At 52.7% G+C, this 22,968-nt stretch overlaps 3 protein-coding genes across 3 annotated transcripts; 1 reads left to right on the forward strand and 2 right to left on the reverse strand.

The window, feature by feature from the left end:
- Positions 1–1,990: 1,990 nt before the first annotated feature.
- On the reverse strand, positions 1,991–6,677 carry MRS44_018165 (uncharacterized protein; the record flags this gene model as incomplete). Its single annotated transcript, XM_065616363.1, has 7 exons — positions 1,991–2,512; positions 2,963–4,632; positions 4,700–5,103; positions 5,141–5,401; positions 5,461–5,668; positions 5,724–5,780; positions 5,867–6,677. 7 exons carry the CDS (start codon positions 6,675–6,677, stop codon positions 1,991–1,993), a joined length of 3,933 nt encoding a protein of 1,310 aa, XP_065472435.1.
- An 8,472-nt stretch (positions 6,678–15,149) lies between these two features.
- MRS44_018166 (uncharacterized protein) lies at positions 15,150–18,490 on the forward strand (the record flags this gene model as incomplete). The annotated part of the gene is made up of 3 exons (XM_065616364.1): positions 15,150–15,257; positions 15,313–16,266; positions 17,207–18,490. 3 exons carry the CDS (start codon positions 15,150–15,152, stop codon positions 18,488–18,490), a joined length of 2,346 nt encoding a protein of 781 aa, XP_065472436.1.
- A 1,617-nt stretch (positions 18,491–20,107) lies between these two features.
- Positions 20,108–22,711, reverse strand: MRS44_018167 (uncharacterized protein; the record flags this gene model as incomplete). Its single annotated transcript, XM_065616365.1, has 4 exons — positions 20,108–20,740; positions 20,841–22,266; positions 22,353–22,609; positions 22,682–22,711. The coding sequence occupies 4 exons, from the start codon at positions 22,709–22,711 to the stop codon at positions 20,108–20,110; spliced, it is 2,346 nt and encodes a 781-aa protein (XP_065472437.1).
- Between the last annotated feature and the right edge of the window lie 257 nt (positions 22,712–22,968).

Raw genomic sequence — 22,968 nt, forward strand, 5'->3', positions numbered from 1 at the left:
GATTTGCGACTCCTCCAACCAGTTCACCCCGATAAGCTTCCACTTTCTCTCTCTCCGAATAAAAAACAATAAAAAATAAAAAAAAATAAAAAAATAAAAAAATAAAAAAAGTCTACTTTGGCACTTCGTAGCCATCCACGGAGCTTCTGTCGACACCCGCGTATGCGTTATGGGGAGTGTATGGAAGATAAATTAGACCAAAATTGACCATTGTAAAGTCCAAATCCTTTGTTTAATCAGTCATGCGCGCTGGAAACTTTCGGACCCCGCCACATATCATATGGTACGTATCACTTTTCAGCGCCATCGCAGTGAAGTCTCGCCGTGGCCAGAACGCCTTGACCTATCAAGACTTTCATCGTTCTATTTTGGCCTCATTTATCCAGGACGTTATGTGCTTGGGGGCTGCAGACAGTATGTATGATCCTGAAACAAGTCAATCGTTTGCTCTGGTGATGAAGAGGCTTGGAGCTAGCTGCAGCGGAATTCGCGAACCCGGGAAAGTGAAGTGCCGGGATCGAAAGATATGACGATGGCGTGCCTCAACTCTCTTGGGACTATGTTTGCTGGAGGGTAGACCAGAGTTCGCTCACCCGTCCCCCATTCAGCGCCTCTCAAAAGGTGTCGGATACGAGGGTGGTAAGTCAAGACGAAATGATGATCTCAAGATCGAGAAGAATAGATTATTCATTGACCCCTCCCTCCTCGTCTTCGTCCTTCCTCGTCCTCATTATATTCGACGAGGCGAGGGTGTGATACAAGACCTGCCGAACCTGTAACAGATCTGTAACACCACTCTGACTCTTATGGTACACACTCTTGTGAAAGTCTGGGTAGAGGCATATGCAACAAAAGGCTGTCCGGGATGAACAATGGCCAGAAGCTGAGCCACGGGTGCAAGCAGGCCCTGGAGGTCTGGATCGGTTAGGATGAAGCATCTGCATCCTGCCGCGAAGGACCCCGACCTTTGGGCCGAAAAAGAGCGTCGAGCTGATTCCTCCCATCATAGCTGCCGTTCTTGCCGCAGTGGCGCCCACTACGATAAAGTTGGAATAGACTATGCTGTGTTCTAGAACTCTTTGCTCCGGTGGGGTTGCCAGCGCCGCAAAGCAACGTAGGTAGGATGCATAACTACGATGCCCAGATCTAGTTCCCCGCCTACTTGATTTCAGCAACAGGCGCGGGGCTTCAGACCGCTTCATGCCCCCCCCTATTGTTGAGAAAGGGAGGTCGGGAAATAGAGCACTTGGCTAGCTGCTACACTGACCGCGGGGGATATTGTCGGAAATCACGTTTCCGGCTGTACTTCCTAAATTCATCTCTATGCCGTTTCCTCTTAGGTATACAAGATCAGTTGTTCTAAGCCCTCAGATGAATCCATTGACTCCTGGATGAGATCGGTAATTTGGTTGATCTAGGCCCTCAGACAAGTTCCTTGACTCCTGGATGATATTACTGAGGCGAAGAAGGTCCGAAAGTATTCGGGGAGGATTGGAAGGGTATTGAAGCACAGCCGGTACGCTGACGGCCGAAAAGGACAAAATCGTTGTCCAACCTCCGGGGCGGACCCACCACTCGCGTCTTTGGCAGGCGGACGTCAGCAAATGACTTCTTCATCTGCGCTTGTTTGATGTCCGTATCAAGTTTGGTAAGAGAATCACTCATTGGTGAGGCTAGCTCGAGTTAGACAGCCCTAGAAAATCATGATGCTTCCGGGCTGGCTCTCATAACCCAAATGCTATAGCCTAGCAGATCATGACCGAAGTCTAGTGCATTGCCGAAATCATAAGCGGGGTTGAAGACGTCGCCGTGCCGTTGTTTCTGATATTGATATGGTGTGCTAGATCTAGATCTAGTTCTAAGCGTGGATATTGGCCGCCACTTTGCGTGTATTATTGATGATTCTGCGTTTGCCTTTCTACCCAGCTTTCCTAAGAGCATTGCATTTCGAATCTCGACATCCCATCCTACATAATGATTGGCTCGCCGATCAGGACGCCCCTTCCTCCATACCGGAAGCGATGTTTCTGTACTTCGAGTTAGGATAGTGAAGCCAGTTGTCGGTGTTGTCAAGCACCTCTAGCGATTGGAAGCTCGTCTCGAGGAGCGATGCCGATCCGCTCTTGTCGGCGGAAGCCTCCCAGAACATGGCCCCACCCAAGCCCAGTTGCTTCAGATAGGCGACTTTCTGCTGCACAGCCTCCGGCGGATCAAAGGATATGAGCTCGCGTGTAGTGGCATCGTAGCTGTAATGCCCATGGGCCACGGGGTCGAAGCCCGGCACAGCCCCGTCCTTGGGCAGCGCGTTGTAGTCCCAGACGCCCTTCTCCCAGCTGCCGAAGCCCACATCGACGAATGGTTCACCGAGTCCTGCAGTTCCCTGGAACGAACGACCGTAGATGGGCATCCCGAGAACGAGTTTCTCAGCCGGTACACCAGCGTCAAGATAAGCAGAACTTATCGTGGGGTCGTTTTGCGGAGTAATTTCGGGAAATCGTATGTGATTACACAACTACCATCTGATAAGTGCCCGGCGCCGCGCACGCGAATATCTCGACGGTTAGGAGCCAAATCGATGCAATTCCAGGGCTGGAGGACTGCTACGCTCTGGCGGTCCGTTTGGTTCAAGAGCGACGCTATATAGGCGAGCGGGCGCTGAGATATTTGCGTGTGCAGCGGCTGGGGGGGCCAGGCTTCGCTGCAAGGACTACGACATAGCAATGCGCTGATCCTACTGCTCCTTAATCTTTTAAAAAAAAAAAAAAAATACGCCTTCTAGATAGATAGATATATACGGACTAGTTACCGCTATACAAATATATAAAGATCCTACCTGACGGCCAGCTTACCGTCGACGAGGGGCGGTCCGCCTCCTCCCTAGCCGAGCCCAGCGCCCCCGATGGCCCTGGCCCCGAGTCGGCCTTGGTCCCGGGTCTGGGTCATCGGGCACGGGGGTCCCTACCTGTACCCGTATCCGGCCCTGGCCCTGGCCCCGCTGGCGGCGCTGTTTGAGCTCGTCGACGAGCCGGTTCAAGCTCCGGCCGGCGCGTAAGAGCTCTAGCTCTGCAACTGCCTCCTCCTCGCTCTTGCCGGACGCCGTGCGGGCCAAGAGCTCGTCCCAGATCACCTTCCGGCGACAGAACTGCACCCTGATCCCGTTCCCCGGGCGCCAGCGGCTTCCCCACGTCTCTTCTAGCACCCGTACAGCCGGCTGACCTGCAATCCCTTCCTCCCACTCCTTCCAGGCGTCCCGCACTGTAAAGACCTTGGCCAGGGTTGCAACGACGGGCATACCTGGTACTGGAAGCTCTGGAGCCGGAGCCGGAGCCGTATTGAAGTTCAAGGTAGGGGCTGTCGACGGCGCCGGCGCCGGCGCCAGCGACGCTGCTGGCCCGGCTCCAAAGTGGCCGGTAAAGGTGATTGGGACCTTGCCCTGGAGCAGGGAATCGAGACCGCCCTGAATTCCCTCTAGCCGGGCCTCTAACCGGATGGCGAGTCGCTGGTTATTCTGTAAGAGGGCCTCGCGCGTGCTCTCTAACACGCCGCTTAGCTCTGGCAGCGCGCGTTGTACGAGCAGGCTTAACGGCTCCGTAGCCCCTGCCGCGTCGGAGCGAACGGCGACGGCGAACTCGTCCCATTCGGGCCCATTAAAAGGGGCGTGGGCGAAGAAGGGCAGCGACGGGTAGCGAGGCTGCAAGACAGCCAGGTCCTGTAAGAGCACTATGCGCAGGCGTCGCATAAGCTTAAGGAAGCCGTCGGCGGCTAGGTCGTCGTCGTCGAGGCCGCCTTCTGCCCAGCACTGCCGGCGCGCGCGCGCCTCAAAGCGAGGCTCCCACTCCTCGATCCACGGCCAGAGCTGCTTTTGTAAGACGTACGGGGGTTCATTAGCCGCACGCGCGAGGAAGTAGTCCCCCGGTGACGCCGAGAAGCCGGCGACGATACGCATGAACTGGCGCGGTAGGTGCGTAAGATAGGCCTGGCAGAGCACGCTCTGGTTCCAGCGGCCGGCCTGCGAGATCTGGGCGAGCGACCTGCCGTGGGTCTCAGCGTCCTGGGCGCCTACCCTGCGCGGGAGGTGAGTCTTCTTTGACGCGACAAGGCCAGCGGCGCCGAAGATGCGCCAGGTCTCTTGTAGCTGCGTCGGGTACGAGAGCTCCTGCTCGCGGTCCCGTCCAACAAGGACCTTGATCCGATACCAGTCCTGGCGGCGCCGGAAGGACGGGGGCGACTCGCCGGCGACGTGCCAGCGCCAGAAGAAGAGCTGTGCCAGAGCCCCTTGCGTACAGAGCAAGGGGTCCTTATGCCGGAGGGCGCCCATGAACTCTTTCTTTGCCGTCTTGTTCAGCTTACCGTCTCGCAGAAGGGTCACGAGGCAGCCACAGGGGGTCGGGCCTTCTGAAGACGGATAGTCGAGTAGGGACAGGTCTGCAAGCTCCATCTTACGGCGGTTCTCCCCTCGTAGGAGGTAGTAGTGGCCGAATAGGAGGTCGACTCGTGTACGGAGGTTTTGCGGCATGTATGCGGCCCCGCTGAGAAGGAGATCCTGGATCCGGAGCCATTCATCGTGCGAATAGCCGGCCTGGATCCCGTCGGTTCCGCGGTCTTTAAAGGAGGCGCGGTCGTGCATCCCCGCTGCCGGCCTCGTTGCTCAAGGAAGCCCCGTACGGCGGCGCCCCGGGGTTCTCCGTGTTCGCGTTACCGTGGGCCACCTGGAGCCGCCAGAGCTCGATAACGGCCGCGATATAGGCGTCGATAGTGCCCTTCGTAAGCAGAGATCCTTCGGCAAGGTCTGCTGCAGCCGGCGCAAGGGCCGTGGGTGGCACGTAGCCCTCGCGGTCGTCCGCGAGCAGCTCGGCGGCCTCGGCCAGGGGGACCTCTAGGGCTTCGGCTAGGCTTTCGGCCTCTGCCAGGGCCGCGGCCTCGAGCTGCTCCTGTTCAAGCTGCTGCCGTAACTGTACCGCCTTGCCTTTGCCCTTACCCTTACCCTTACCCCTACCCCGTACCCGTGGCTTCTTCTGCGGCGGCGCTACGCGTCGTAAGAGGATATCCTCTTTGAGCCACGCCGCTAGCTTGTCCGGCGTTACGAGCTCGCCGTCGGGCCAGCTATAGAGTGAGCCGTCTGCCGCAGCCCGGGGCGTACGGCACCAGGCCTATAGGTTTTCGTCTGTTAGCCGTCCATGGGGCTCCTGCGTAAAAAGAGGGAAGGGAAAGGGGAAGAGAGGGGGGCGGCCGGGGAGGACGCGCCTTCCACTCCCGCTGCTTCGCAGCGTAACTCCGCGCCGTGTTCGCCGGCTGTTCGTCCTTCTTCGCCTGGAGGCCCGCCCTCCGGGCGGCGCGGGCGCGCTCGTCTGCGGCCGTGTACGAGTCGTCTGCGGCCATCTCGGTCGATCGAGGCCTTTCTCTGTGGTGTCGTTTTTCCGTCCGGAGCTAGATAAGTTGCGGGGGACTTATCAAACGCACTTATCAGGCGTCGCGCACACGATTTCACGGGCCGCCTTTTGCGGGCGATAAGTCGTCACGTGGTCTAAGCGAATTACGACGTAATTGCGGGCACCATCGATAAGCAACATCGTGGCTGCGACTTCCAACCATGCCAAGTCCGCTAGGCCTCTCCGATTGATGCACATAGTGGCTGAGTATTTATCCCTTTTTGTAGTGAATAATTGTACTGTACCCATTGAGATGTCTGGCGATGGATGTGACTTCCTAGAGCTGCAACTAACGTGGGCAGAGCACCTTGCCGTTACCGATTTCGGCGACCGCTTCGGTTATGTCCCAAGCTTTACAAAGTAATATAAGATACATTCCGTCTGAAAAACACCCCCCGCCTCGTTGCATTTGTCATTGATGTTTTCTAGAACCTCACGGCACGCATTGCTATGATCTGGTCCGATGGCGTCGTCAGTGCAGGACGGTAGCATCTGCATCCCGATCCAGACGTCATCGTATGGTACCTCTTCTATGGGATGCTGGGCGTTGATCTTGAAAGTATCGAGCCGCTTACAAAACGACTCTATGAAATTGACCCTGGACTCTTTGCTTGAACTGAATTTTGCTGCTTCGGGGTGGGTTTCTTTCCAACAAACGAGCGGACTACCGGTGCCTGTTGCCGCCGGTGCGTGTATAGAATGAGAGCCAGTTGCTGTTGTTGCAGAGTCGGGGGTGGAGGCATCCGACGCTGTGATGGTCGACTGGGTGCCTGTGGGCTTCGTGCCTGTGGGCTTCAAGCCCTCGGGTAAGCTGATACTGAATAAATCTCCAGAAGTATCCGTTTCGGTCGGTGCCTTGGATGGATTTGTCGTACTATAAAGCCCTGTAGACGTGGCCGTCGAATCCAAGCTGCTTCTGCTCACAGCATGAGAAGTAGGCGAGCCTGCTTGTTTTGAATGTGCATCTTGGTTCAGCTGCAGGGTCCTAGGGCAGTCGCCTGACCATGCAGCTGGGGGAACGATCTCCATACTGGCGTCATATGGGATCTTGTATGTCCTTCCGGGGTAAATCTTGTTTATGTTAATACCGGAATTGAGCGCCTCGACTTCCCCGTAATCGAGACCGGGCAAAGCTTGCCCGACATCTTGGGCAAATGTGTCCCCATCACGAGGGATCCAGCTGGCATAGTCGAGGGTGCAAGCGGCGCTGACAAGGGAAACAGAGAAGAGACTGAGTATCAGTTTCATTATCGTTTGTCACAAATATACGAGGTCCAGATCTCCATACGCTTAGAGAGGTTCAATGCTGTTCTTATACTATTCTCGGATTTCCCGTCTCTCTTTGTTAAATACCCCGGTACGGATAGGTGGCCTTTTGTCAGCTGTCCAAATGTGGCCTACTATGTATAGGCTCGCTCATGTTCGGTGGTTAATCGTTTTCTTCTCGTTACACTTGCTACCCACGGTCACGATGATGATGGCGATTGACTAACTAAAGGCTTGAGGTAAAGCCACGCAACCTCTGAGGGATAAAACGACGTATTATGGTCAATCCGAACAGATATACAAAGGATGAGGCCAGTCTCGCGCTGCCCGATCCGATACCCCTTCTATAGAGGCCATGTCTTGTATCTTAATATATCGAGCTTCTCGATGGGAGACTCGATTATGTTGGGCAGCGTCACCCGAGGAATGGACCCGCCAATAGACCATTGGTGGGAAGGTGAAGATATCTGTGCTCATGACTATGAAAGTCCATAGCTTGATTATCCGCGAAGATTCACCAAAGATGACTGGTAAAGCCGATATGGACCCAGGCGCTGCTCGACATTCATGAGTATATTTTTAGTCAATCACCATGGAATCTTGTTTGAGCTAAAGCGAGGCCTGCTACGTATGGGGTGAAGGGCCAATATCTGACGTATGATCCCCATCTACGGAATGAATCTTTCGGATGCCCGAGCTCTCTGTTATAGGCCGGATTGCCATCAGGGCAAACTTTCATCACTTAATAAGTTACTTTATGTAGCTTGCAATCTACCCACTGGTTACTCGGCTTTTGTTTGGGCATAGAAATGTCCCTGCTTCTTCTTTTCAGGCTCAGCCTACCGCATCATTCATTCGTTCCTACTTTCCGACGCACCACTAGGCCTTCCCAATCTCAATGCAACGTGAACATTCCGAATCAGCGGCTTCGAGAAGGGTTGCCGCGCAAAACCCAGCGAAAGCCGCTATCTATCTTGTACGCCGACACTGGAAGCTGGCTCTTTGGGCTTATTTGACGATGGTCCTGGCCGGCACCATGACGTACGCCACATTCGGTGAGTTGGAGGTACAGATATTGGTACCCTAAACGCTAATAGAGCACCATGATAGCGGGTGTGAAGCCTTTCGACCTGGCCAAGAGATCGTGGGGAGGTTCCGATGGGAGCCCAACCACTGGCAAATGTTAGGTACCAGCAAGAGCGGACAGCCATGATCCTGTCATTTTTACTGGGCTGGCTCGGAATAGACCAGTTCTACGCACACCATTGGCCTCTAGCCCTTTTTAAGCTACTCACTCTTGGTGGCGGTGGAGTCTGGTGGTTTGCTGATGTCATTCTTTGGATGGTTGGTGGCGTTTACGGCACTCCTGGCTGCCCCGGTAGAAGCAAACATAGTTAGCAGTACTAGAAAGCAAGGAACGAATGGCTAAGTTTAGGGTATTGCAATACGTCAAAAGAGAGTATAGTTATAGCCCTGTGGCCTTTTTTGGAGAATGAGGACGTCAATCTGCTCAGAAAGGGGTGTTTGAAATTATACTCGACGTGTCCTATTCCCACAGACCGCTTCTTAGAAGCCCACCTTCATCTCTAAGCGGCTGCTAATAGTTCTCTTATCAAAGCCGAGAATAATTGGCACCTGTTAAAAATCGGCCACTGGATAGGCACACGCCATTGTGTTCGGATTTATTGTGAATCAAATCAAGTGTTCCTCCTGCAAGACTTTTTAAATGTATGCCCTTTCCAGCTTCCCAAGCCCCTTCCCCCTGACAATCCAGCTTTTTACCCAGAACTTTGCCATCGACTCCGGCCTGAATAACCGTCCTCATCCTCGTCGTTGAGGCTGCAGATCCTCCACCAGATCCAACAGTTCCTTCAGCCACTGCGTACATGTGCCGAGAGTGTTGAGGAAGGGTTCATAGTCATCGACCTCTTCGCCTTGAGATAGCCTGTTTGCTATCTCCTCAATTTACTCTTGCTCGTCGTTGAGGTATTCACGTTGGGCTTCATTTGCCGTGCTCCTAACGAGACCGATGTGAAAGAGAACGGCAGTGACCAGCATTCTATCGTCCAGGTTGTCAAAGGGGCCCGTCTCCAAGGCCAAAGAGGCCGGCTTGTTTAAGTTCCCTCTGGAACTTTTGTCTCTCGCAGGAGGTCATGGGCGTGATTTCTGCCCTTGTGTCGGCGTACCAGTTGTCTTTGCCCTTATCGCTGCCGGCGAGGATCGCGACTCTTCGTATTGTGGCCAGTTTGAGAAAGAAAAAGGAGGATGAAATGAAGGTGTCGATGGCAAATCAGTGAAGGAGGCCAGGGCATATATCCTCTCTGAGGAAAAGGAAACGTGGCATCCTATACGACAAGACTCATCTTTCCATTGAGTCTCTATGGCTGCCGCCATAGAAGCTTATATTAAGGTTATGGTGTTTTACAGCATTGAGTTTTAATGCTGTTATGTGTCTATCAATGTTTTCTTTTATATTGGGCTCGGCAACTCCTCTTGGTGGCGTCATTAACATCAACAATAGGCACACGCATTTTCCAAGCAACAACGTAAGGTATCTGTTGGCTGAGTACTGTGCTCCGCGCATGTCTTGACAACGTCTCTTCAACGCCCAGTCTAAAGTTAGCGCTACGCATCTTGAAGGACGTCCGAAAAGGACAAACAAAAGAGAGAGGGGGCATTGAGTCTAGTGGATCACGTATCATGGTCTGCGAGCTGTGTCTTCCAGGCGGGATATTAGTCTGCCTGACTTTTCTTCTTGTCCCACCCGAGTTAAAGTGTGCTCGCTGCTTCTAACTACACGTCTACCAGAAATCTGAAAAGGTCATCTCATCACTCCCTTCCCGGAAAAGAATGGCGTCTCCATACTCCAGCAATGCACGATCCGTTCGACAGAGTTATAACTTGCGATAATATGATTGTCGGTGGCGATGTAGCAGTCGGAAGGCTCAAGACCATCCTGGTTGAAGGGCAAGAAGCATTCGGAAGCAAGACAACTTTGGCAAGTGAAATGATCTGGATGTCTGGAAATTGGACTGCTAGTCGGCGGCCATACGCTCAATCCGGCCGTCTTCGACATAGAATCTCTAGGTTCGCTAGTGTTGGAATAATTGGGAGCTCCTCCCTTACTTCAGGGTCACATCACAAAGTCCTAGATTCCAAGTTTGAAAGTCCTAGATGGAGTCACATAGGTATAAACCCCTACGGCGCTCTCACCATGACAATAACCTTGTTTTTTCAAGTATACCCAGCATCACTGCGCAATTCTACAACAGCTGAGGGAATACCTCTCCTATGAGGGTGAGGTGCCTTTGGTATTCAGATTTGAGGACTTTCGTATAGTGACACTCCCGTGTGTATCCGTTCAAGGCCTCCCCAGGATCAGCCGGATGCGCTTGGGATATTCGCTATGCTCTCTACTTCAAGCCCAACATCAATGGGTGGGACGCTTGTTGGACCACTTTTATCTATCTACAGAGATAACCAGAGCATCGAAATAAACACCGAAAAAAGGCCTTGTTGGACTATGGCACTAGGGTGGCACAGCTTTTGGCGTCACGCTGAAAAAAAAAGAGGAGACTTCCACAGTTTGAGCACTACGCGGTGTGCTTCTAACCACGGGCGACCCTGATGGTTGCCTAGGAGTATCAGATGTTGGATTTTCATCATATGGCAACGAAGACAACACTAAGAGCAACCCTCAAGGCAAAAGTGGACACACTGTGGCTCGATGCCGGAGTATAGGGGCAGAGACGTGCATGATGCGCGAGGTTGGGGGAGTCCCGGCGACGAAAGGGCTATGTGCATGTATAACTGCTCACGTGATTGTAGAGATCTCGAGACCATTTGCCATCGTTGTCGATAATCAAGGGAATCGGTTTTTCGCGGAGTCCAGGCCGCATAGTGATGCGGTCACGTTTAGGAAGCAGACACTATTGGCGCCTTGGCAGACAAGGTAGGAATCGCAAGGCAGGCACTCGAATTCACCATCCGGCCCTGTGTCAGTTGTAAAAGGTGTGGAAGAGAGTGAAGAGGTCAAGCTGCTACGGAGCCGCGTGCAGGTAGGTAACAAGGTATGACGGTCATGATTCTTGCCTTACTTGCTATGTGTGCGTTTTTCCTTATATACGTGGTAGCCCTTAGATCTTCGTAGTCCGACCGGCTTCCGAGCAGCTAACTAGCTGCGTTTTCCCTTCCCTTGCATTGCTCCCTTGAGCCGGGGCCCCGGGCTTCCGCCGGCTTACATCGGTCTCCGAAGCCCAATTGGCAGCCCAGATATTTTCCGATTGGGGAGGCTCATGACACCCTGGAACGACGTATGCGGCCATGGAACAGATATCCATCACAAGAGGGCGAATATGACTACCAAAGATTTTAGGGGAGACCCGAGAGTTAAGCTAAATTCTTGCATGGGAGCCATCAAGCGCGCTCTGTTCTATGCTATTCGGATTTCTACTAGTGACGGTTGAAGAAAAGAGAGACTGTTGGCGGACAAGCACTCAGGTTTTCGCAGTCAGATGGGGGGGGGCTATCCCGAGTCTCTACACTGTGGAGGGCACATGTGCGCTTGTGTTCTGAGAGCGACATCTCTCGGCGCTGCCGGAACCCTTCCCCCGACTATGGTCTCTGCCTGTGCTGCTGTCTAGCAAACGCTGTCGCAATCCGACGGTAGCCCGACGAGTTTGAACCCAGAGCTCTTAGACGAGAAGATCTTTAATGCGGGCGAACTCCAGCAGAGCCAGGGTCAACCATGTCAGAGACTCTAATTGGCGACTATGCAGCACCTGCATTGGGCATTAGATTCCAAACGATCACCATTTTTCATTTTGGTTCACTGCCGTCCGATAGTGGAAAGATTGAACGATAAGATCTCGGCACAACAAACTGGCGATCTCCCGTAGAAAGCAATTCTTGCTCCGCTCAAAGGGACCGAATCAATTATCTGAGGCCCAGCCGGCCAGGCCGACAGTAAACCTGAATGCCAGCAATTTAAGGATAGCCCCTGGCTTAGAATGAGACATGGAGCAGTCGGATTGGGACTGCAAATAGATAATGTAAAAAGAGCTTAGGTGTTAGGACTTGGTTGTTCGCAGACCTAGACAGGAATGACGTTCGAGGTAGGCGATCAAAGCAAAGTTGCGATGTTATGGTTGTTTTACAAAGTACACGACCCTGCTCCGCCCTATCGGCGATTCAGGGCATTCGCAAAAACCTCACGAAAGTGCTCTCTGAGAGGAGGGAGTTCCATCGCTCCCCGCTTTAAGTCCGTGGGGAAAGCGGTTGGCTCAGCTTGATCAAACCGACGCTCTCGATTGAAGGGCACCTTCGAGACCCTATCCGTCCGATTAGGTACCTTCGACGCTTGGTTTTTATTCGTGTCTTTGCTGTGCGTTGCATGTCGTGGCATGGACTTCGCCTGCGGCCGACTACTTTGACGATTTTCAGCGCGCCAAATAAACATCATGCTTCGTTGGTGGGGATATGCGGCTCGAGTCGGACGCGCCGCTGGTCCAGGCTTCTTTCCAGCTTGATCGCCAGATATTATTCGATTCGTTCCTGGTTCGTCACTTATCAGAGGCGGTGGCATCTGATTTGATGCTCTGGGCAGGCACAACGCTGTCGTTGGAGATGATTGTTGAGCTTGCTGGGGCTGGGAGGTTCCTCCTCCAGCGGCGGGAGAGGCTCCATACCAGCTCATACAACAATTTTCACGTTGGTTCTGTCTCTGCGTTTCTAAGCCGGCAGGATAGACAGGGCCCGTTGGTAGTGACGGCAAATAGGAATGATGTTCCGGCTGCAGACACGTGTAGACGGCGGGGCGGCGGTCTCTCCAGTGAAAGCTTGTTTTAGGAGCCATCTCTGCGGGGCCGTGGATTGGTAGGCTGGCCGCTCCATTCCTGGATGTCGATCCTTGCTGTTGGTCATTCTTGACATCAGGGGGTCGATATTGCCAGTCCTTTGCTGTGGCGTTCTGGCATGCCATACTCCGAGATTGAGCGGGTTGTGAGCTCATGGGACAAGGTTCGATTTGCATCCTGGCCATTTGATGAGAATGTCAGTTGGGTAGAAGGTCCCAAACAAAACGTGCGGTGGCTATGGTGTCGCTGGGTGAGCCCAGGATCTATTCGATGCTGAAAGGTGATAACTTGAGAAAAGAAAGGGATGGATGGGAGTTGAATTAAACTTTAACTTGGGTGGGTGGCAGCCAGATGTCATGATTGGCACTCATGGATGGTCGGTTAGGTCTTGGCTACGCGGCAAAGCATAAATGGCTTGGTTAATAAGATGCTGTTTTGAAAACATTCGTGACAAAGTAAGGGTGTCAGTGCCACCCTCTAGGACCCGATACGGTCGCTACACTGCCCAAATCAAATGCCATTTACTTAACCTGGGCGTGGAATTTGTTCAAGCAAAATGAAAACAGCCATTTAGGGACTTTTACTTACTCAATATGCTCTATGAAGCCCCTAGGAAGGGAGCCGGGGCTAGACCAACCCAACAGAAATAACAGCCATGTAAGGTCTATTCAATCCGCCCAGGTTCGTCGGCTTCCAGTCATTCGGCTAAGCACTTTTGGAATGTTGGCCGAAACGCCGAATATAGCCAGATAAGCAAGTCCAAATATGTCAAAAGAGTCAGAAGTGTACGACTTCATCGGTTTTCTAAACTTTTTTCCGGTCTAGACTTGGTACTTAATAGTAAATACTACCCACTTGGTTAGTACATAGAGTTATGCCTTATCACTCACTATGCGTCACTACTTAACTCGCGGCATCTACAGCGTCCGCCGCAAACCCCGTTATATTAAACCTTCTGAACTCCAAGATCTCAACTGGAGGTAAAGCACTCTCCCAGAAATTCCAGATGGAGAAGCCATAAAAACGCAAAACTTAATTTGAATGATCGAGTATTCTTACATTCTCTTACTTCGTATTTGGTGGACCGATATGATTGTCCCTAGTGCTATAGATGATGACAATAAGATTAAAATCAAGAAGGTAATGTTGCGCGAAGTTTTGTCGAAGACGCAAAAGACGATCGCGTTAATGGCTAAAACTTCCGGTAATGAAATGCATGGAGATACGGTATTTCTTTAGGGAATCAGTCAGGTGACTCGCAGTGGCGAATGAACTGATTCCTTCAAAAGCTAATATTGGTAGAAATACCTGGAGTGATGAACCTACTGGGCTAGGATGGTCTATTGAAGAGCCGGGTCTTGATAGTGGAAATTCACATCCAAATAGTGGCATTGCTCGATGTATGGAGTTTATTGGGAATGTCGACATGCCTCACGGAACCAAAACGATGAGTTCGGTTGCAACCGAGAACAGTTTCAGTCTTTTATGGGTATGTCGAATCTTGCTACCTGTGGGCGCTCTTACTCATATTTGACCTAACTGCACACTAGTTGACTTGAATAATGTCACGGGCAGTTCTGTGGGTTTGGTTAAGAACGCTCGGTGAGGGCTTGGGGGGAAGGGTCGAGAGCAACCTTCAATTTTGTGAGCAATTTATATGTTTTATATTAAGTTGTCCTTTCTAATAAGTTCTCTTTTCATAAGTCTAGTCCTCTCATATCTCCTAAAGCTACCCCCTAGCATCATAGCTGCTTATCACATTTCCATCCGACACCGGCCAGCGAGTTAAAAATCCAAGGCGGCAGAACCAACACCTAGAACCATGTCTGGGGAGGTTCTCTCCCTATTTGCTGGTTGTCTGATGACGAAGCTAGGAAGACAAAAAGCATCCGGGCAAAATGCAGTGCTAGCAACCTACGACGATATTCGTAGTGTTTGAAACCCCTTCCAAGCCATAAAACACCGTAAATCTCACGTCAGTCTACGGTGTTCCTTCGTAGCGATATTGGTTTTCTCCCGAGATATCTCGATACGCGATCGCTCTGGGGCTTGAGGGAAAATGGACCAACATGCGATGAGAAACGATATCTGCCTTAGGTAGCAAAATTGCCGGCAGTCAGTGACTCTCCGCGCCCTGACAGCCGTACACGACTACCCGTTTCTGCTGGATAGGTCTTCCATACACCTTCTTAGTCGAAACGAAAAGGAAAAAAAAAGAAAAAGAAAAAGCCAAGCCCGGTTGTGTTTCAAGGTCTCTACATATTACCTAGCTTACATTATTATTATTTTTCTGCCTTTCGTCTTTCTTTTCATTCATCCACCACTCTTTTCTATACAAAAACTTTGTGCTTTTAAATATTAGAGGACCACAGTGAGCGATTGGAATACCTTCCTCTGATCTATATTTCCTGCCCGTATCAACTCTATGCCGTTCTGTCATGGCAAGCCCGTATAACCCTACCAGCTCTGCTATGTCGTACGGTATCTAACAGACCTGAATTGGAATGTGAAGATTGATGTAAAATGACGCGTGATATAGCACTAGTTATGAGTCTCTTTTGGCAGTTTAGAGTCAATCGCCTCTTTTTTACTGTATTAGATGGTTATCAACTCGGCAAGAGGCGCCCGCAGTATTCCTGGTCTCGGGTGGAGTTGGATGCATGGCAATAAGCAAGCATTCTATCGATCTTATCCTCCAACGGGTCAGGTGATCCGTCAGATCTGTCTGATATGCCCGGCCAAAGGTCCTAAACACTTCCTAGTTCAATACCTTCACTTTGCAGCGCCTTGATAAGGCATTCTGCATCGACCAACCCCATCCCTTCAAGGGCAATCTCGACATCCAGAAGCTTGAGGATATCCTCGCGGCCCAGCCCAACAACGTCCCTTTCGTCCTCGTCACGGTCACCTGCAACAAGACCGGCGGGCAGCCGGTCTCGATCGGCAACATGCGCCGCGTCAAGGCTCTAGCTCGTGCGTACGGCGTTCCTGTAGTTTTCGACTCCGCACGGTTTTCCGAGAACGCATGGTTCATTCAACAACGCGAGCCTGGTTACGCGGAGAAAACCATTGAAGAAATCATTGCGCAAATGTACCAGTATGCGGATGCGATGATCATGAGCGGGAAAAAGGACGGGATGGTGAATATTGGAGGCTTCCTGGCGATGAGAGACCGGGATTGGTTCGAGCGTGCCTCTGAAAACGTCATCCTGTTTGAGGGCTACACAAAGTATGGCGGAATGGCTGGCCGAGACATGGAGGCATTGGCCGTAGGTCTCGGCGAAGCCACCTGTGCGGATCATCTACGCTCCCGAGTTGGACAAGTCCAGCGGCTCGGCCGCAAGCTCATAGACGCCAAAATTCCGATCCAGCAGCCAGTAGGCGGCCACGCGATCGTCATCGACGCAGCCGCCTTTCTGCCTCTTGTCCCTAGGGAAGAGTTCGTGGCGCAAATACTGGCGGTGGAGCTTTATCTCGAGAGCGGTGTGCGAGGCGTGGAGATCGGCACCCTGATGAATGACCGAGATCCAACAACGGGGCACAATCGCTACGCGAGGGCTGAGTTCATGCGCCTTGCGATCCCAAGAAGAGTTTACGGGAATGATCAGCTGGACGTTGTGGCTAAAGCTCTCATCGACATCTACGGGCGGCGACTCACCATCAGCCGCGGTCTCCGAATTGTGAAAGAAGCGGATACTCTGAGGCACTTCACGGTGGTTCTTGAAAGAGCGGAGGACGACTAAGTAGGTCAGAAGGTTATAAGAAGAGTCTAGGCCATGTAGTTCAATCGCGCCTGAAGAGCTCGGCTGAGTGTAGTTGTGCGTCTATGGGTATCCTGCGGCCCTCCTCTTCTCGTGTTTCCGAAAGTATTGGCCCTCTGCTGAAGCCTAGCCATGGAAATAGCCGACAATGTTGACTAGGCTTATCCCGCCCCAGCTACCTCCTTGCCACCTCCAATGGATAGTAGGTTCCCGTGGTAGAAGACGAAGGGGGTCGGTGATTACAATCAAGTTGCAAAAGCACGGATTACAGCTAAGGATTTGATTCGTTCATTTTTTTTTATTTTTATTTTTTTTTTTCTCGCCTTTTCGACCGTCTGTCCAATGGGCCAGCACTGGACAAGCCAGTGACTTAAGGTAGATCCGCCATAAGCGTTTGACAATCGATCACACCTGCATCCTCCTACACTTTACATCCCAGGCAACACCTATACCGCCCAAAAATGCTATCAGTTAGGCGCTATCACGGCATCAGATCTCCGCACAAACGGCCGATGTGATATTTGTAGACCACTGACAAGATACCGTCCTGTTCGGGCTGCGCCGCTACTACCAGGCAGTCGATCGACACCACTCTTTTTTTCGCCGCATTGTCGCCTCGTCCAAAACTGCAATCCTTCCTCTCGATTGAGCTAAGCACCAAGGAATCCCGTGTTGAAAATGATGGGTGATCCTGCCAGCCGGCCAATGTCCCCCTTCTACACCTTCAATCCACACCTTGTTGCATCTAGAACAGCTACCTTCTACTCGCGACGATTTGAAAGCTTCCACACGTTGCCATCAGCTCCTTCATCCCGACAAACAGCACAAAGGCTCTATCCACCGTACCTTGCCATGATCCTCTCATTGCCGCAAGAACTTGTCTGCATGATTGCAGAGCTATGCCCGCTCGGCAGCCAAGCGTCGCTTTCCCGCTCATGCCGCCGCCTTTGCGAAATCTGCATCCCCATCCTCTACAGAAACGACGTCGAGAAACTACCGATGTTCCTCCGTCTTCCACGCCATTGTTCACAGCCGCGACGAGTGTGACGCCCTGGCAATCTTAGCGACCGCCAAGGCGAATGGGGCAGACTTCAAGCGCTGCCAGGATGCCAGGAAATATCACCCTCTATCCCTGTATAATCTCGACGCGACCCTCCACTCCCCTCTGCGCTTGGCAGCTAGGAGGGGGCGTGGCAATGTCATGTCTTTTCTCCTCGATCATGGCCTGCCACCCGACGGCCCGGGGAATACGGACACCTCCAAGAAAACACCGCTTATGGAAGCGATCGTCAGCCACCAAGAGTCAACAGCGATCCTACTCGTCCGGCGCGGTGCCTCCATAGGCCTCCGCCCTCCAAACCTCGAAGCCTTCAAGGCGACTGTACGAAGAGACCTGGTATGTCTTGTGAGAGTCATCGTTGAACAGGAGGGTCTGGACGTCAACGCTGATGTTGGCTATGGATGTACGCCACTGGTTCTGTCTGTTTGCCACAGGAGGGAACAGATGATCCGTACTCTGCTGGGCATGGGAGCCCAGGCGATGCCAGCGATGAGGCAGTTGTGCCGAAACCACGCCTTTGTCTCTATTCTATGGATGCTCGACTCCGGTTCCATGCTCGTGAGCGAGATCCTAAGTATCGACGATATTATCGAGCTCGCCGCTCTAATCGCAACGCAGCGAGCGTCGCCAGTCCATAAAAATCAACAAGTCCTTGCGCTAGAAAGACTCTTAGAATTGGTTGACAGGTCTGGGCCTTGGGACCGCAGCAGCTCCGTCCGTTTCGCTAGGCAACGGGCTTGCTTTCTCGATGGTCTTCTGCAGATGGTCCTTTCGATTGGCCACACGAATAAATGCCTTGCTGCACTACTTCTACGGAAGGGTGCCAGGATTCACAGTGGGGTCTTATCCCAGCTACTGGAAACACTGAACTCGCCGATATTTAATGAGGACAAAGTGCGGTGCTTACGTCAACACCGCGGACTATTGCATTGCTTTGACTTTGTGCACTCCCACTTTCTATCCTCCTCGCCTCAGTCAAGGCAGTCGGTAGGAGATGACTTTCTTGGGCATGTGCCCGAGAGCGCTGTGCTGCTTGTACGGGAGCTCAATATACGTGGCTTGCCACTGACAGCCAGCGGCCTTGAAACAATGGGCCGTCAGAAGGGGGCAAATAAGTAGTTGATAGAAATGAAAGAAATGAAAGAAATAAAACATTGATACTGCCCTGATACGATTCCACCAAGCTCATCCGCACCTGCTCCTCCAAGGGCTGGAATTTGGAATGTCACAGATCTTACTTGACGCTAATGCAGATTGAGATGATAAACGAGAGTCTACCGGTGTTTCCAACAGGAGTTAGGTACTTTACTATCTCTGTACAAGCAGGTTGCGCTTCTTTCCGGCAATAAACCCAGCCTGTGTGTCGTTCATAAGAAACCCGCTATTCTCGTTTCATCGCTTGCACCCTGGGGTTTTATATCTGACGTAAAATCCACCACAGGCTGACAGCATTGTAGTTGTCTGCACTCCAGTTTGCTCGTCAACGTGAAGCATCACCTGATGGGTCGAAACGCAGTTAGCTTTCATCTACTTTTTTTCGTCAACATGATCATCTAAGCATACCTCTACGGTGCTATAGACACCAACCAGTCGTCCTAGATTCGATGTCTCTTCATGATGCTTCTCATGGCCAACAGAGACCAAGGAAGGTGCATCTTGAGTGCATGGAATGACATCCGTTGATGTGTCTGATTCCGAATCCGGGATCTCCGTCTCTGCCTCTGATGACGCCTCTTCAGCGGTGTCAGCGGTGTCAGATGTTCTGCAGCTCGGTGTAGAGTGACGCCTCGAACCCGTAGCCCGGCACCGCGCGGCCTTTGGTTTTCTTCTCTTGCAAATTCGACTTCTGTCACCCTTCAGACCCCCAGGTCGCCTTCCGGGATTGCCAGGACCATTTTTCTTGCCTTTGGTTTCAGCTAAAAGATTCATTTTAGATACCTGCGACTTGGGTTGCGACGAGCCACACATGTTGTTTTCGAATCTGTCTGTAGAGTAGGATAGAAGCGGCTCTGGGCCGGATGGATGCCTGATTGTTTCAAACAAATAAGTTGGCTAAATAATTTGGAAAAGGGTAGAAGAGAAAAGGTAACAGATCTGTAAGACGGTTCACCTTTTTAAACAAGTCCTGTCGTTCTAACAAGGCTGTGCTCAGATGCATCAGGAAGCTAGCGAAAGAACGGGCCTGCCGCCGCCCTGCTCCGAGAACGCGACCCATCTTCTGGTAGGCTCCGCCACATCACGCATAGCGATAGCCCTGGAATGTTTGACAAAGAGAATGAGGCATGCCTGAACACGAGCCCTCGGAAGCAATCAACCCCATAAAACAACTAGCCTCAAAGCTTCATTCAAACTTCACTACTGTCTTGAGGCGTTAGGCGCATGACTACCTACGCTGCGCTTGGATGGTCAATAACTGCGGAATCGGCCCCAATCGCCGTCAGCCAATCAATGTGCGTGCTGCAGCGGGGGAGAATTTTCGTTCCCGTCGGAACGTTGTCGATTTGGACAGGCCCGGCAGTCCCGCTAAATCAGCGGTATTTTCACCACCACAGACGCAGACGCAAACTCGAGACGTCCAGACTTTTTGAGCATTTCCACCTTTCCACCCCATAATGCACGTTCAGGAGTCCAGCTCGCAGCTACGCTTGGCGGGGCTGCGCATTATTGGCACTCCTCACATGCACAGGTACTGACGATGCCACCTCGTTCACCTCACCCTCCCCTCCTCCCCCATTACTATCCAGGCTTGTAGCCCCAGAGACGCTTGCGTTCTGCAGCCCACCAACGAGCCACCGCCTCCGCCTCGACGGCCCATCGTGATGCATTCACGCCATGCCTTGATCCTGCTTCGGATGCCAGCTCGCCCATGGACCACTTCTCAAGAGGCTCGAGCTCGAGCGGGTCGCTCTTCAAGTCGGTGAGTCGGTATCGGGAACCCTGGTCCAGAGGCATCACAAGCCTCCAGGGGGCATCTGCGGACGTTACGGAGAGCATGCTAGCCCCGCTGTTGATGATGCCAAAGTTCCAAGCGCGCCGGCCGTTGTGAGTATCCCTGTACGGTCGGATGAATGATTGACCCTCATAATCCTGGATGAGGTCGGATGCCACGACCGCATCTTTGCCGTTGAGCGAGCCGGTACTGACCAGGAGGTCAAGAATCGTCGGGAGGATGGACAGAGAGGTGGCGAGGGCATTGTACTGCACCCGGGGGATACGAGGGTGTCTGAAGGTGATGGGCACGCGAAAATTGCTGATGTGGCCGTTCTGGTAGGTCCCCGTCTTGGAGGCGACGTCTTCCTTGAACGCCTGGCCGTGGTCCCCGACGAAGACGAACAGCGTCTCGTCGGCGATGCCGTAATCATCAAAGGTCTGCAGCAGCTCGCCTAGCCACTTGTCGGTGAATCGCATGGCGTTGAGATAGCTGTTGAAATCGCCGTGCCATGCCATCGGCCCGTGCGTGTTGACGTACTCCGTAGATTGGAAGGCCCTCGGCACTCCCCAGGGGTGATGGGTGGTGCTGGTGAAGTGGGAGAGGAACATCCGCCTGCGTTGTGCCAGTGCTTTTCTCGATGTAATCGCGAATGTGAGGTCTCAGTGTCGTCTCGGGGTATCCAAAGTAGTTGATCTTCTCCAAGATGGTGCTTTCTTTGGCGTCCTGCTCGAGCCGCTTCCTGGTGACAATGTGGTCGAAGCCAATCTTGCCATCGAATTTGTCCTGCCGGTCGTACCTGTCAGTCACGGATTGGAAGAATGCAGACAGCCACTGCTGCTCCAAGAAGTCGTCCGTCGGCTCGTTCTCCTTGAGTTGGTTGAAGAGGTGCAGGATCTGGGGTATGCAAGGCTGGTAGCTCTGTGCCTCCGACTCTTCAAAGTTGTCGACCGGCAGGGGCCAGACCCCGCAGAGGATGGCGGTCATGCTCTTGAGGGAGAGGGAGGCCGTCGTCAGGCCGCCGACCACGTTGATACCGCCGAATCCATGCTGCGTTGTGTCGTTCCACTCCGGGGTAGGCACCTGACCGAAATTTGTACCGTCCCTTCTCTTCCAGCGTCCAGACTTGCCCGTGATCTTTTCGGCGATCGGGCATATATGGGAAAGCCTTTCATTGACTTCATCGTCGTCGTCTCTGCGCCCATGAGATCTCGCGATCATCCGATGAACATCGGAGCCCTGCTGCAGTGGAAAGAGCTCCTCGCGATAGCTCTCCAGCATGATGAGCACGACGTGCCTGATTTTGACGGATCCGCTAGTAAACGCAGGCTTCAACGCGCTCAGGATTTCGCTGTCATGGTTCGTGATCTTGAGCGGATCACCGACAGGGTTATAGAATCTGCCATCATATTGTTCGCCGCGGCAGCTGCGGCCGTCGCCGCCGCTAGCCTCTTTGGCATTTTCTTGCGTCGAGTTCTTCGAAGGCCACTTGGAAAAGCCGGAGGGCGATACTTCTGGCAGCCATGGAGGGCGGCGCTGTCGATACTGCCACACACCACCGCTGTTGCTTCCTGGCGCCCACCCTCTGAAACGTTCTCGGGGGGTTTCCCACCTCGACTCTTCTACAAGGTCCGGGAAAGGCCACGGGTTTCCGTCGCGTGTAGCCTGTGTATCGCCGCAGCCATCCGCCGCCGACCTGAGGCTGTCTAGTATCACCACGGGGAGCGTCTCTGCCATCATAGAGTACGGCGATGATGGACGATAGATGGCCGTCAGCGTTGAATATGCTAGGACGGACCAAACCCAGCAGCTTCCTCTGCGAGAAGCACCCCTCGGACCGCCTCTACATTCAAAAGTCGGACGTCTTGGTGCTGCATGGAAACTGTCGTCGCGGCTGGATTCGCAGTCTGGATCGTCTGATTGAGGTAACCTTCTGACGTAGCGAGAATAAGAGTGGATCTCTATGCTATTGAGGAGTTGTAAGACTCAACAAACGTCAGCTCCGGCTCGGCAACGTGTGATATGCTAGGCAGGAAAGCGGTTACCACCCACCTACTGTTCAAAATGGGCATGCCAGTCATGGCCAACAGTGCGCCAGTGGCTCTGTACGCGCTTTCCCCGACAAACCAGGACACGGTGACAACAAGAAGGCCGGCTGCGAGGGCAGCATCCACCTCGTTGAGCAAAATCCTGAGGCCATCTTTGTCGCGGGCATATCTTTGGGCGTCCGTCCACTTGAACTCGCTGCCGGTCTTGTAGAAGAAGCCCAGTTGTGACGACGCAGCACCTAAGAGAACAAGGCTGGTTGCCTATCAACAGATAGTAGTCAAAGCAGGGTTGTGAACGACGTACGAAAATAGACATGCCGTCAAGCGGCCCACCTTCGCAATAGCCGTCTTGCTGCGTCGCATTATGAGACGCGACAATCCAATGATCGCGACATCGGGTAGTAGTAGCGAGGGTAAGAAGCGGCCAAAGTCAACCATCGGCACGGTCCGAGCATGGACGGATAAATGAATCAACTTGGTCAAAACCAAGGATGTAACGATGACGGAGAAGCAAAATGGCACGAGTCTCGCGCGCATCCTGAGAAAGTTGCCTTGCTCTGAGGTGCATGAAACATAGCAAAGGACGATCCAGTCAGTCAATGGAACACACCAGGCACACT

Source organism: Fusarium solani (genome assembly GCF_023522795.1).
Source record: "Fusarium solani strain SB1 chromosome Unknown bctg00000015, whole genome shotgun sequence".
Taxonomy (NCBI): domain Eukaryota; kingdom Fungi; phylum Ascomycota; class Sordariomycetes; order Hypocreales; family Nectriaceae; genus Fusarium; species Fusarium solani.